This window comes from Zootoca vivipara, chromosome 6 (assembly GCF_963506605.1).
Source record: "Zootoca vivipara chromosome 6, rZooViv1.1, whole genome shotgun sequence".
In the NCBI taxonomy this organism is placed as follows: domain Eukaryota; kingdom Metazoa; phylum Chordata; class Lepidosauria; order Squamata; family Lacertidae; genus Zootoca; species Zootoca vivipara.
In genome coordinates this window covers 80,394,455-80,409,632 of record NC_083281.1, presented here as the reverse complement: position 1 = coordinate 80,409,632, position 15,178 = coordinate 80,394,455, and the positions used below count along the sequence as shown (strand labels likewise).

Sequence of the window (15,178 nt, the reverse complement as noted above, 5' to 3'; positions counted from 1 at the left end):
GGAGTTTTGTTGGAGAATAGAGGGGAAAGCCGCATCAAAAGCCAAAATGTTCTATTAGAGAATCATAGAGTTGGAAGGGACCACGAGGGTCATCTAGTCAAACCCCCTGCAATGCAGGAATCTTTTTACCCAGCGTGGGCCTTGAACCCACAACTCTGAGATTAAGAGTCTCATGCTCTGCCAACTAAGCTACCCCAGGTTCTTAGTCATTGCATTCATTACTACGACAACAACAACAACAACAACAACAACAACAACTGTGTTTTGTTCCAAGGAGTGCAAAGTGGCATGAAATGTTTCTCCCCTTTTCTGTTTAATCCTCACAACAACCCTGTGAGGTAGGCTGAGATACTATGGCTGTATACACTGCCTTTAAGCATGTTTGAAGGACATCTCCTGCCACCAATGAATTCTGGGCTACCATTGCACCACACTGCCGGATAACAACAAAAACTTAGAATGTGCGGTCGGTTGCAGAATTTGAAAAGATTGCTGCCCTTTCTAGGCTGGATTCTGCAGGGGGGGGGGGCTTTTTGGATGGGGTAAATCTAGCGGACGTACAGGCTAATTCTCAGAAAGCAGGAACATAGTCAACTCACTGAGAAGCATGATACACATTCTAGCAGGACGCAAGACTCCTCAAAAGCAGCCAGTTGTTCTTTTTCTCCCAGGCCTTTGGCTGATTAAACAATCTATGGCCCATTGAACTGCTGGGCAGGTATTGTTTTTGTTTGTTACTGTGGTATGTGCCGTTGTGTTGTTATGTTGAAAGCTGCCCTGTGAACCTAGGATGAAGGGTGGTATAGAAATTTTAGAAATAAAATAGCAGCATTTTCAGATTTGAAGCGAAGGCATGTTTCAGCCAGGCAAAAACAGGGTATGAAGCAAGAGTGGTGAGGGGTGTGGCCTGGAGAGACAGGCCGTGACCTGGAGAGCCCTAACTTCTCTAAGTTACACTCTTGTTTCATCCTTCTCTCTCCTCTGTTGCTATAAAAGGCTTCACCTGCAATCAGTGACTCAGCAGAAATGAGCCCTGCATGCTAAACACCCAACAGCCTGATCTGGGAAGCCAACCCCCCCCCCCCAACCTGGAACATCCTTCAACACACAAAACAGGGAAAGGGAGATGAAGCTGGATTTACACAATCATTCCCCCCACTCCACCCCATCAAACTGAACTGACTCAGCACATACAGCCCTGTTTAGGGAGGCTTTTAATGTTTAATAGATTATTGTATTTTATTTTTCTGTCGGAAGCCGCCCAGAGTGGCTGGGGAAACCCAGCCAGATGGGCGGGATATAAATAATAAATTATTATGATTACTGTATTATTATTATTATTATTATTATTATATAGGTAAACATGATAGATTGGGGAAGGGCCATTGCTAAGTGGTTAGAGCAGGGGTCACCAGACTTACCGGGCTTTGGGCCGGTTCCCACCGCGCTGATTGCGCGGCGGGCCGGAGGGCGGGGGAGTGCGCGCCCGTGCGCATGCGCACGGGCGCTTACTGGCGCGGCGGCGCTCTTCCAGGTCGGAAAAAACGCCGGAAATCGTTTGTGCGCATGCGTATGGGCCTCCCCCGACCTGGAAGTGCACCAGAAATGACCTCTTCTGGGTCGGGAGAGGCCCATATGCATGCGAACAAAGGATTTTCGGCGCTTTTTTCCGACCTGGAAGAGCGCCGCCGCGCTGCGCGCCGTAAGAGCGGGCAGCGGCGGCAAGCGGCGGGGGTCGTCGCGGGCCGGATTGGGAGCCCAATTGGGCTGCATCCGGCCCCCGGGCCGTAGTTTGGGGACCCCTGGGTTAGAGCATCCGTTTTGGATGCAGAAGGCCCCAAGATCAATCCGTGGCTTCTCCAGGTAGGTCTGGGTGTGGCTCCTTGTCTGAACACCCTGCGGAGCTGCTGCCAGTCAGTGTAGACAGTACTAATCTAGATGGACCAGCGACCTGACTTGGTATAAGGTAGCCTTCTACCTTCCTTTGGCTGAAGGGAAGGGCAGTAGCTCGGCGGCAGAGCATCTTGCTTTGCATGCAGAGGGTCGCTGTTTCAATCTCCAGGTAGGGCTGGGAGAAATGGGGCAAACCTACCATTGATTCTGACCCTTCTGCCCCCCTTGCTGTGTGTTTATTCTTCCACTTTCATCTCCCTGCCCTGGGGACAAGGTGCCACCTTTATTTACAGCCCTTTGGGGAAGAGAAGTGGTGTGATCACCACATTCTATTCCTGCCGCACAAACGTGCCTGTCTGTTCCAAATATAGCCCTCTATTATCTGAAATGCCTCTGATTGTGTCCGGGGTGTGTGAGCGAAGAAGAGGTTTTTGTCCTCTCTCTTCTTGACTGCCTGACTTCACGGAAGGACCGTCCTGAAGTCTTCTGGGCCCAGAAGCTGTTGGCAGAGGGGAGAGGAGTCTGCAAAAGTCAACATGTCTCTCTTGCAGATTGATCTGGGCATAGAAATTGGTCTCGGATACAGGGAGGTATATAAGGAAGCCAACCCGTACTACGAGAAAAGATTATACAAATCCTCTTTGTTGACCACCGTCAATAGGGGCTGCCTGCTTCATCCTAAAAGTGGGGCAGGGGGGGCACCCCACCCCACTGTGAAAAGCCCTGGGGGTATCAGATGAAACCCCCCTGCCTGAAACCCACAACTGTGGTGATGCGCTGAGCTAGGAAGTCCAAGGTGGCCTCACTCTGCCCACCGCAGCTGCCCTTGTCTCTACATCTTTAGACTGACTGGACTGGGGGAGGGCAGCCACCATATCACGGAATCTCCCCTGTGCCAAGCTCATAACACTAGACTTTGTGGGCATCCCACAAAACAGAAAGTTAGAAAATTCAGGGCCAATAAAAGAAAGCCCTTCTCCACATGGCACAAACTATGGAACTCCCTGCCGCAGGAGGCAGTGAGGGCCACCAAGCTGGATGGTTCAAAAAGAGGATTATGAGGGGGTTGGACTAGATGAGCTGAAGTTACATAACACAACCCTTTGGGTCCCTTCCAATACTACAAGTACAGGTATATGGATTCTATGAATTCTATGGTGCGACCACATAGGAAATACTGCATACGGTTCTGGTAGCCTCATATCAAACAGGCTACTGTAGAGTTGAGAAGGTTTAGAAAGGGGCAACCCTAATGATCAAGGGGTCGAAGGCACTCCCCAATGAAGAAAGACTGCAGTGTTTGGGACTGGTCTGGGGAGCATCAAAAGAAGGGCCCAGCTGGAAGAGGCCAAAGGTTCTCCACTGCGGACAGAAATACATTTCTGGCAAGCAAGACTGGGAGGAAACATCCACCCCCTATTGTGTGCCCCACAATGGCTGTCATTTTGTGGTACATTGCCCCTGACCCTGGAGGCTCTATTTGGCTCCTTACTGCCGTTGACAGGTCTCTTTTGGTTGAATCCTTTATTTCCCAAGCCAAAGAGGACCCCACAACACAGCAAACGCCAGTGTATATGCAGTGGTTAGGGTGCCAGACTTGGAACTGGAGAGAGCTGCGTTCAAATCTCTCCACTAGGCCACAAAGCTAAAGGAGTGACCTTGCAAATGAGCCTCACTCTCTCAGCCCAACCTACCTTGCAAGGCTGTTTGAGAGGATAAAAGGGAGAAGGAGAGCCAGCCTTGTGTTCTGCCCTGATATCCTTGGGGGAAGGATGAGAGACAGAATTGCAAGTAATCATTAGCCTGACGTCTGGCTACTGCCAGCTTTATTTATTGCTGATTCAACTCTGGTGTTTCCCCTCTTTCTCCCCTAAAAACCCACCACTGTCCATTGAGCACAACCTCCTGTCACCACCCCCCTTCTCCCCAGTGCTCTGTTTCCAAGCCTCTGCAGTGTTATCTTGCCAAGAAATCAAATTACCCCCATTTAAAAGGAGGAAGGAAACTGCTGCATCCTAAATGGATCATTCTCCTGCCTCCGGTTTTTTTTTTTTTAAGCTCAAGGTCGGTCATATTGATCTTGGCGCCTCTTCTTATCCCTTTGAAAAGAAGGAGAGGGAGTTATTTTAAGTCGCCCCCGTAGGCCAGAACAAATCTGAGGGTTGATGAAGAATTGCCCTGGCTGCATTTTCTTAAGAGCTGCAATTTCCAGGGAGTTGGTGGGGGGGGGGGAGCAGGGAATAGCTTTTAGGGATATTAATGCCCTTTGTAAAAGGAGAGAGTGGGGAGAAGAGGTGAATAGAGTCTGATTCACCTGTGCAGAGGTGGTGATACCTTCTGAACTTTTTTGGGGGGGCTGTGTGTGTTAAACCTCCACACACAAACTTAGTGTGGACTCAATTGTTTCGTTTGTTTATTTTTAAAAAGATTTTATTAAGGTTTATAGAGAAACATACAAGACTTAATATCTCTCCCCCCCTTTTTTTTAACCAAACCAATACTTTAATCTAGATACAATAAAAACACAAAAGGGGGGGGAGAGAAAGAAAGAAAAGAAAAGAAAGAAAGAAAGAAAGAAAGAAAGAAAGAAAGAAAGAAAGAAAGAAAGAACTTCCAATTCTTCATCTATCTGCTATAGGCTCAGTTATTTTAAAATGAAACCCTCGCCCACCTGAACATAAAAAAACACTGAAACAAGTATAGACTAGATCGTTGTTTAGAGGCTTACACAGATACCATAGACGTATTTATTGCTCTTGTAAGGATCTCCTTACAAGGGACGCAGGTGGCGCTGTGGGTTGAACCACAGAGCCTAGGGCTTGCCAATCAGAAGGTCGGCGGTTCGAATCCCTGCAATGGGGTGAGCTCCTGTTGGTCGGTCCCAGCTCCTGCCAACTTAGCAGTTTGAAAGCACCTCAAAGTGCAAGTAGATCAATAGGTACCGCTACAGCGGGAAGGTAAACGGCGTTTCCGTGTGCTGCTCTGGTTCGCCAGAAGCGGCTTTGTCATGCTGGCCACATGACTTGGAGGCTGCACGCCGGCTCCCTCGGCCAATAACGCGAGATGAGCGCCGCAACCCCAGAGTCGGTCACAACTGGACCTAATGGTCAGGGGTCCCTTTACCTTTAAGGGTCTCCTAATAACTCTCAGCATCGCTAACCACAGCTCCCAGAATCGTTTGGGAGAAGCCATGACCATTTAAGAGTGCTTTGAATCTATGGTGTGGATTTGGCCCTAGTCTCTGGCCTTTGGAGCTGTGTAACCCCATAACCTCCCACACTGGGAGCCGAAGGCTTTTGTCTGAGGGTGGGAGCTGGGAGAGAAGGGTTTGGGCAAACCAGGATTTCCTCGGAAGGCAGATGCGCTGTTTTGCGTGGATTCCGGTGGCCAGCATGGCACAGGATGTAAGCTCTTCCCAGAACCATCTGTTCAGCTGGGTCCCCTGTCACATGCAACACCATCTGCCAAAGCTGCCAGGCAGGGAGGCGGGGAAGAGACACTATTTATATCCACCGCCAGCTCAAGGCGCCAGCAGCAAATGGACAGCGAGAAAAACTCAATGGGATACCCTTTTCACAATCCCGCTATCATCGATCTGCCCAATTTGGGAGCCTAGAACCACATAAATGTCTTCTGACATTTATTTTCCTCCACCTTCCAACCATGACACCCAGGTTCTGTCCTGGCTCCAGCCCCTGACCTGCTAACTTCCTCCAGGCTCCACCTTTACACAGCAGGTTCCGCTATGCTGGCAACCTGCAGCAATTCTTAAACATCAGCACCAAGATGATCCGGGGCTCATTGGCAAATGTATTTGTTTGCATCTTGCTTTGATTGTACAGGTTCCAGTTTCACCTGAGGAAACCTTTATTGCATGGGTAGGCAAACTAAGGCCAGGGGGCCGGATTCAGCCCAATTACCTTCTAAACCTGGCCCGCAGAGAATCCAGGAATCAGCGTGTTTTTTTACATGAGTAGAATGTGTCCTTTTGTTTAAAATGCATCACTGGGTTATTTGTGGGGCATAGAAATTCGTTCATTCCTCCCCCAAAAAATATAGTCCGGCCCCCCACAAGGGGGGACAGTGGACCAGCCCCCCTGCTGAAAAAGTTTGCTGACCCGTTATTGCAATGCTCCATTTTAAAAAAACAAACTTCCCTGCATCTTGAAATCTAGTCTGGCAGGGGGAAAGCATTAGATCCAGCCCTTTTCCTTGACGTGCTAGCTTTCCACGTGCAGAGGTGCACATGGGAGAATTCAGTCATGTGATTCTGCACCTGTCCACACCTGCAAAACGAAGGGCTGCAATCCAAGGAGGTCTGTGTCATTTGGTTCTTTGGAACAAGGAAGGCAGCTTCCAGTGGACCCTTTTGATAGTGGGAAAAGCAGAGGCCAAAGGTGAGCTGGGATGACATATTCAAGGGGAAGGCCAGGGGAGGAGGTCTGAGCTATGAGAGCTGGAGTGAAGGTTTGGATCAGACCAAAAGGCAGCTTTTTAGTGCCGTTCCAACCAGAAGCAGAGCCTGAAAAGGAGGCAGTCTGATCCTGTATTGGCAGAGGAGTCTGGTGCCTCTTGGAACCGATAGGGTGGAAAGCAGGGAGCCCAACAGCAGGTGGCGCCAGAGACAATGACAGGCATTCTAGTTCTGTCCCCATCCTCCTCCTCCCTGGTGTGTTTTCCAAGGGCAGCATTGAGACTAAGGAAGAGTGTCTCCACCCTCTGGCCTGGATGTCAGAAAGCAGACAGGTGGGTGCTGGCTGAAGTTGGTGAGGCAGTGCCCCGCTCAGCTTAAATGGTCCAGCCTCTACTATGTATTGGGCAAACCCACATGGTATCTAATTGGCTATTGCTTCTGCGCTTGTCTTATCCTTGCAAGCAACTGTAGCTGAAAAAGAGAGCCAAACATCTCTCCAGTAGGCCCCACATGTACTACCCATTTAAAACATCATCATGCCCCTTTAAACAGTCCTGGCTTCCTCCCAAAGAATCCTGGGAGCTGTAGTTCATTAAGGGTGCTTAGAGTTGTTAGAAGACTCCTATTCCCCTTCCCAGTGCTACCATTCCCAGGGGTGTTTAACAGGGAACTGCTCTTCCCAAGGAACCTTGAAAATGGTACTGCAGGGAGAGGAATAGGGGTCTCCTAGCAACGTTCAGCACCTTTAACTGACTACAGTTTCCAGGATGCTTTGTGGGCAGAGGCGTGATGCTGCTTTAAACGGAAAGCTTGGATATATAAATCAACACAGTCAGACTGGAGACCTGATCTTCATGCAAGAAACAACACACTGAGACATATACTTGTTTTTATTAACTTTTATTTGCTCCTGACAGAAGGTAATGGGAGCCACTGAGAATCGAGCCCGCTCCTTATTTGCATAGCTCCACCCTGAATTCCATTTCTTGGTCACGCCACACGGTGACAAAGAGATAGGATCCAGAAACTGATTTTTAATACATATGTAATTGTGTGTAAGCCACTTTGCGTGTTTGCTCCCAAAAGAAGGGCATTCATTCATAATAATGTGTTTTCTTTATTTAAAAAAAAATGACAAAAGAAATAAGCTGGTAACACGGCATATAGCCTTGGGCTAGTTATTCTCTATTGGGCCCAGCTCCCATCTGTTAACATGGGGGGAACTAGCAGAAATGGTTTTTAAAACTATCTACACACACCAGTATTGCTGTAGAAATGCCGAACGACTAGACACAGCTTAATTGTGTTAACCAAAAAAAGAAAAATCCACAACTACCATTCAAAGGTCCTCAAAACGGATCCTACAATGAGATCTGGCAATTGCTTTTTTTGGGGGGGGGGGAAATCGTCAACAAACCAAATTAAACCAATTAAAAGAAATTTAGCTGCTCGTTAACTAAAATGCCTTTACAGCTCCTGTAAAAGAGACAACAGGAAGTCGTAAAACTGATGGAGTCTAAACCAGCAGGCGGTGGCGGAGAGAGCACAAAGGGGGGGCACTTAAGGCACGAGATAGTTAATACCAAAGCATGGCGACAACTGGGGTTTTACAGAAGCAAAGAGGGAGAAGGGCTGAGAGCCAGCTGGCCAAAGAGTTGACAACAGTTAGTGGACCACAGTGATGGGAGGTGCCTTTGCCAGAAGGACAGCTTCTGTGCACTGGTGAGGGGGGGGGGAATCACCCACTGAAGTCAATTTTACATCATGCTTATTAAAGGTTCTCAACGCTTTGGTGACGATGTCTGGTGCCTGTTGGGCTGAAATGTAGGAGGCCAACACTAGGGGGGAGTCAAAGGCAATGGCAGGCAAGTCTTGCCCCATCTTCCTCCCTTTTGAGTTTTACAAGCGGTAAGAGGCCGCCAGCCAGGGACTGATTGTAAGAAGGCAGGGAGGTGGGAACAGCCCGGCGGAGGGCAGCCAGTGGTTAGTGGGGCACTGCCTCATTTGCCCCAAGGGGCCAGCCTCCACTGCGCTTCACGTTTCCACTTTTCAGACTCCGGGTCCTTTAAATGAGCATCAACCCCTGCTCTTCCTCCTCAAGGCCAGGCAAGGATGGGGAACTGAACCCATGACCCTGAGATTACGAGTCTCGTGCTCCACCAACTGAGCTATCCCAATGGGAACAAAGTCAGGCTCCACGCCTATTTAGCCACCAAACCAGTTTTAAGGGTCTGCTCCTTGTGAACCAAGCCCCAAATAACTCTGGAGCTGATTACCTGCAAAATCACCTTCTTCTTCACTGCCTGATAAGGGCACTACTAATGGAGTCCAGTTATTTATCGCCACGGCCTGATGCTTAGTTGCAAGCGGGCACACGAGGAGGGCTTTTTCACTGGTGCCGCATACCTGGGAGGTCCCCAAACTTGGCCCAATAGAGATTTCTCCACCCTGTTCTTCCGCTTGCCAATTGTTTTAACTGATTTCAATACTGTATTTTTGTATTGTTGTGACCTGCAGAAGGACCTTACAGTGGGTAGTAGATAGATAAACACATCGGGTAGTGTGCGGCACTAGTCCAACAATATCTGGAGGCCCACAGATTTCCTATCCTTGCCCTAGAGCGACCATTTAATAGAACTGTAGCGTTGGGACACCGAGGGACATTTAGTCCAACCCCCGGCGATGCAGGACTTTCAACTAAAGCAGAAAATTCACAAACAAGCAAGTCTGATCAAATGAGCATCTCGGCTCCCCCCTCCATTTCACCACTGTGTTACGTTTTCCCATCACAGAAACAGAAAACGATATCTAAGCACCTGAGTGAGATGAAAGTTTTTCCTCCCTTGAAACCAACCCAGGGAAAATTCAGCAAACAGAGCAACAGAACTGCTGACTATTACCAATCTTATTTTAAGCAGGTGTGGGAAATCTCTGGCTCGCCAGGTGTCTCTGAACTACAACTCCCATCTTCCCTGGCTATGGCCACATTTGCAAGGGAGGATGGGAGCTTTAGTCCAGCAATGTCTGTAGGGCCACAAGTTTCCCACATCTGCTTTAATTCAAAGTCTGACCACAGGGACGGTCAACCTGGTGCCCTCTGACTGATGTTGGACTACAACTCCCATAAGTCCCTGCAAGCATGGTCAATAGCCAGGGATGGTGGGAATTGTATGTAGTTCAGCGACACCTGGATGGCCCAAGCCAGCAATGATGCAAGCTAAAACTCAGGGACATCCAGAAGTCTTAGCCACCCCTAGTCTAACTCATATTATGCTTCTAAAATCCTTTTGAAACCTGGATTTCATCTCTGAGAAACTCCAGTTTCAAGGAAGCCTCTATCTCCCTCTAAAGCTATTTGAGAACGGTTAGACACGGAACAATGTTTGACAACAAATTGAAACAAATGACTTCAAATTCATTTCCCCCCCATATATAAAACCTGAAAACCACTCCCCCCCCTTATTTTTTAAGAAGAACCTATACTTCTTTGTGCTGAAGGTCAAAGGTTTGGGGAAAAAACCTAGAGCCACCCCCACATGTGCTCATTGCTACATGCTGTCCGCCGTCTAAGCAGGCGCTGGATTACGATAGCATAGAAAAAATTGCTTTGTGATCGTATTTTTAAAGGATGCTTGAAACATAGCATTTTCTAAACTTCAAAAATTCAGACAGCAGATTCTCACATTTGAGTTCTGGGGTTTTCTGCTTCAACAATTCAGCTCAGCTCCTGGGGAAGAGAGGTGCCTGGTTCTCCTTAATTGAGGCATCTGTTCCATCTATGGTCCAGATGCAGGCTAACAAGTCCCAGACATGATGGATGAGAAGATGCATATTTTGGACCGGTCCAGGTGTGTCTCTGAGCTAAAGCTGATGCGATGGAGGCAACCCTACTTTGCTTCAACGGGGCCAGGTGCTGTGGAGAAATGCTTCTATACTTTTTCTGAAGGTGTCCAACTTCCCCAACCAGCTGGTGGACGGAACTGGTGCTTAGCTCGGAGAGAAGTGGACTCTGCACACACTCAGGGGCACTTTGCGTTTATTCCTGAACTTCCTACACCACCCGAGCTTTGGCATTCAGAACAGACTTCTGAACGAGGAAGAAACAGAGGCTGCATACACAAAGTGCCTTTAAAGCAGGCATCCCCAAACTGCGGCCCTCCAGATGTTTTGGCCTACAACTCCCATGATCCCTAGCTAACAGGACCAGTGGTCAGGGATGATGGGAATTGTAGACCAAAACATCTGGAGGGCCGAAGTTTGGGGATGCCTGCTTTAAAGCATACCCCACTCCAAGAAACCTGGGAACTGCAGTTTACCTTGCACAGCACTACAATTCCCAGCACCCATAACAAACTACAGTTCCCAGGATTCTTTGGGGAGGGAAAAATGTATGCACAGCCAGCGATTGCTTTGTTCCATCACAGCTGTTCCCAGCTTCATCTTCAGCTAGCCCTTAAATTGCTGCTCACCCACTCACTTGGTCCTAGCTTCCCCTCTTCTTCCCTTCCTGCTCCCAGAGCAGACACTACCGTAGTCTCTTTCCTAACAGCCAGCAGCCCCACAGACATGGTCCCTATCCCTGGGATCTCCAAGACTGGAGTCATTTTGCACCACTTCTCACCCCAAAAGGCTGCTCCCCCCCAAAAAAGGAGAAGCCTATTTAAAATTCAACATCTGCATGAGTGAAGTCAGTGAGGGGTTAACAGAGCATGTGGAACTTTACCTACAAATTTCTCAAAGAGACAGGAAAAGGCAGTGAATGGGGAGCTCACACCACTGACAGCAAAGTGAGCTGGAGCAAGTGGACTTCCTATTAGGTAGCAATTGACCTGCATTCCATAAATCCAAGTCAGGTCGTCACTTGATGGTGCAGTTGTCATGTGATGTGCACAGGTGTGGAGATGAGCCCTGGGCGCCCCCAAAGGTCTCTAGCCAGAGAGGACCAGAAGGGAGCCTCCCTCTCTCCTTGCCCCCCAACAGAAAGGGTAGGTCCAGTGCACTCTACCATCACCCTCATAACCAGTTCACCTATCTTAGGGTGCTTCCAGACTGTTGCTCTATTTGAGCGGGGTCCAATCACATGCCAGCAAATTCAGGCTCTAGAAATGCAGGAAGCTGACTCTTGGTCCATATAGCCCAGTATTGGCAACACCAACTGGCAGCAGTAATCCAGGGTTTTAGACACAGGAGACATTCCTAGCCCTTCCTGGAGACGTCAGGGATTGAATCTGGGACCTTCTGCATGCAAAGCAGATCCTCTACCATTGGGCTACCTACCGCCTGGTTAATTATAGTGGGGAGGTCTTGCACAGCAAACCTGCTTCCCCCAAAGACTGGAGTTTTTGCAATAAGGAAAGTAACAGTGAAAACACACTGGAAAGGCAACACTTCCTTTGAGGCATTGTCTAACCACCCTGCAAACGAATCAGGATGAATGCAACATAAACAAGTAATCTAGAAGACCCTCATGTCAATTTATCCTATGAGTTTTCATTGATTAAATGGTCAGCCAATTAAATTTGCAGTTAAAAGGGGGTGGGGAGAGAAAGAAGGTCATGTCTCTTGTTGGAAGAAGCATTCCTGGATGTGTGAGAAGAGGAGGAATATTAGAAATTAACCTAAATATATATATTTTTAGAAGTGTGGCATTAATCCAAAGAAGGCACCCTTTTAACTGAGCTAAAAGGATTTTGAAAAGAAGTGCTTCCCCAATCAGGCCAAGACCCTTTGCAGCCCTAATTTGCAACTGGATCAGCTCGCCAGTTAAAGTCCAGACTTGCTCCCAAGTAAATGTGAAGGGAATCCCACCTGCACAGCTCCTTCCTTCTGGGCAGACTTACTCAGAAAGCAGTCCCGGGGAAGGGGGGCTTTATGGCCAAGCAAACCTGAAAGAATACTAGAATTGCAGAATTGGAAGGCACCCCAGAGTCCTCTAACCCACTCCCTGCAATGCAAGAATCTCAACACACAGGTCCCCCCTCCGATTTGAAACCAATCTGAAAGGGGGGGCTTCCGATGCTACACCCCGTTATGGCTTACTCCCGTAATTACATAAAGTAATTCGGAGCAGGGATCATAGCTGTGCGTCCTCGGCATGATGCGCACGCTCAAAGGTTGCTTTGCTCGCTGGGGCTCTCCTCCCCCGTCCACCCTAGGGCAGCCAGGGTCTCACTGCGCGCTCGTCGGGGCTTAACCCCCGCCTTGGGTGGCCGCCTCAGTTTCCCCTCTTGTCGGCGGGCGCGGCGGGGGGCGTGAGGTTCTCGGTGAGATAGGCGACCAGGAGGCAGATGAAGACGAGCATGACGCAGATGGACCCCCCGACGGCCGTCATGGCGACCACGATCTCCCGCATGCCGGCCGGCTCCACGGTGAACTCCACGCATTCCGGAGGCCACCGGGGAGGAGGAGCAGCAGCAGCAGCGGAATCAGGATCGGTGCCGTTGGCAGAGGCGGCAGAGGCGGCGAAGAGGGGCTGCAAGCAGAGGCGGTAGCGGACGCTGCCGTGCGCGTCCTGCAGCAGGTAGTCCCGGCAAGCGGCACCTAGCTGGACGCGGTCGCACTGGAAACGCGTGTAGGCGCCTTCCCACGAGCACGAGAGCGAGAAGCCGCGCAGCAGGCCGACATCGGCCGAGGGGGCGGGAGCTTCAGCTCCCTCGTCGTCGCCGTCTTCTTCTCCCTCGGCCAGCAGGGGAGGCCAGCCCCACTGCAGGAGGACGCTGCCGTTGAGGAGCACGTTGGCCAGCAGGGCGCGCCCGGGCGAGCGGTGCGCTTTGCAGCTCCGCGGCGCGCACTGGAAGCCCCTCGCCCGGCTGCGGAAACACAGGCGCCCGCCCTGCGCCCCCGATGCTCCTCCGCCGCCGTCGGGGCCTTCGCTCAGCACCTTGTACGGGCACCACGGGTCTCCCTCGGCACCCGCGTCCTCGGCACCTCCGAGCGGCGGATCCCTGTGCGGGCCGCGCGCCTCCGAGGCTCCCCAAGCCGTCGGGACGCCTCCCGGTCGCGGCGCCCGGTCCAGGCCGAGCAGGGCGAGCAGCAGGAGCCGGAGAAGCATGGCTGGCGCCGGGGCATGGAGGAGCGGGAGCAGGAGCAGGAGCAGGAGCAACGCGGGGAAAAGAGCTTTCCCAGGCCGGGATCCGGCGCGCTCTAGCGGGTCTTGGGCGCAAAGGGAAGCCCCGGTCGGAGACAGGCCGAGGCGGGACCCCGGCGACCTCTGCTTTCCCGGGCAAACGGCAGGGACATTTTCAAAGTGCCAACTTGAAGAAGGCGAGGCGGTGGCGCCGGCGGTGGCGCCTCCTTTCGGGTGGGATCCGGGAGGTTCGGGCGCCGCCCAGCGGCCCTCCTCCTCCCGCCGGCGGCGCGGTTAACTCTCGCTGGGTCTTGGGAGGTGGAATCGCAAAGAGGGGGGGGGGGCGTGTGGAAACCATTAAAAGTGCATTTTGTATAGAGGCATGTGGTGTAGTAGGTAGAGTGCCACCCTTGCGGGACCTGGGTTCGAATCCGTCCTTGTCTCTGAAGCGTTGGGCCAGCCACCCGCTTTCTGCTTAACCTACCTCACAGGGTTGTTGCGGGGAACTCCGCGCCGCTTACTTTTCTGCAAAGTCAATGAGTTCATATTCAGAGCTGGTTCCAGAGTAGAGCCGCTGAAGAAGCTGATTTGATTTATGTCACAGAATCAATCAATCACATGATGGGGCGCAAACACACCATTTGAATGGCAATGCCCATGAACTTGGGGGGGGGGAGGAGCGGCCCCTTGAAATATTTTAGGGAGTGAATTAAGGGACCTCGGCCCCTAGGAGTTGGCTTCTATGCAAGGTTTGTATATCCCCCGCAGAACACTACAACTTCAGGACTTCTTATGAAACTTAATGTTGACCGACAAAAAAGAAAGCGCTTCTTCACAGAGTGCGTAGTTTAACCTGTGGAACTCCCTCCCACAGGAAGCCGTGTTGGCCACCAACTTGGATGGCTTTAAAAGAGGATTAGACCCATTCCATGGAGAATGCAACAATGCTTTTGAATACCGGCTGCTGGAAACGGCAGGAGGGGAGAGGGCTCTTGTGCTCAGATCCTGCTTGCAGGCTTCCCAGAGGCTTCTGGTTGGGCACCATGAGAACAGGATGTTGGACTAGAATATGTGGCTCTTCTTAGGTTCCTATCCATTCCTAGAGGGGTCTTCTCAACCTGGGAAGGGAGCCCATCTAGGAGATACATTTGGGAGACGGAACAGGCTAAGGAGTGAACCCTCTCCAAATCTGGAGTCCTAAGACGGTTGGATGGTGCTTTGTACGCCTCCTTCTGGCAGCTCCTGCAGCCCAGCTGGTGCCAAATGTATTGGTCTGCTTTCCTTTGGACCACATCAGTGAGGCTGAGTGGGGGGTTTTGTCATCTGGGCAGCCCAGGACCTCCGCACACATTGCCCAGGCTTGCACCCTGGGAAGGTCACTTTAGTGCTGCTGATCAGTGCTCTGACTTCACCCCTGGAGGCACACTCCATTCTCGAGACAGAAAGATCCCAACAACAACAACAGCATCTGCTCCTAGGGTCAGGAGGACGCCTGAAGGGTTTTCGAATTCACCATGTCTGACCATATTCTTAAAATCGTCTTTCTGCTACCAACTCCATTCTAGTTGCATAAATGGGGTTTTGGGGGGCGAAGAGGAATGTAATGCATTTGGAAGACGACCTTGCATGTCTAGCAAGGGCTGCTTTTGGCTTGCCAGATCACAGTCTGGACAGAGTCTTGCTTCCTATTCTTATTAAACACCCATTTAGAGAGGGAGAGAATTCAGAAGAAGAAGAAGAAAAAGAAATTGCCCAAGCAAAACATCACACCTTGCAGCGGCTGCTTTGACAAATGTCTGTGCTTC

At 50.6% G+C, this 15,178-nt stretch overlaps 1 protein-coding gene across 1 annotated transcript; it reads right to left on the bottom strand.

Moving 5' to 3' along the window:
• Positions 1–8,051: 8,051 nt before the first annotated feature.
• Positions 8,052–13,574, bottom strand: FNDC10 (fibronectin type III domain containing 10). The gene has a single exon (XM_035119680.2). The coding sequence runs from the start codon at positions 13,356–13,358 to the stop codon at positions 12,522–12,524; it is 837 nt and encodes a 278-aa protein (XP_034975571.1). The 5' UTR covers positions 13,359–13,574; the 3' UTR covers positions 8,052–12,521.
• Between the last annotated feature and the right edge of the window lie 1,604 nt (positions 13,575–15,178).

What these genes read in the sequence shown, in the direction of transcription:
- FNDC10 (XM_035119680.2), bottom strand. Translation starts at nt 13,358, where the DNA reads ATGCTTCTCCGGCTCCTGCTGCTCGCCCTGCTCGGCCTGGACCGGGCG.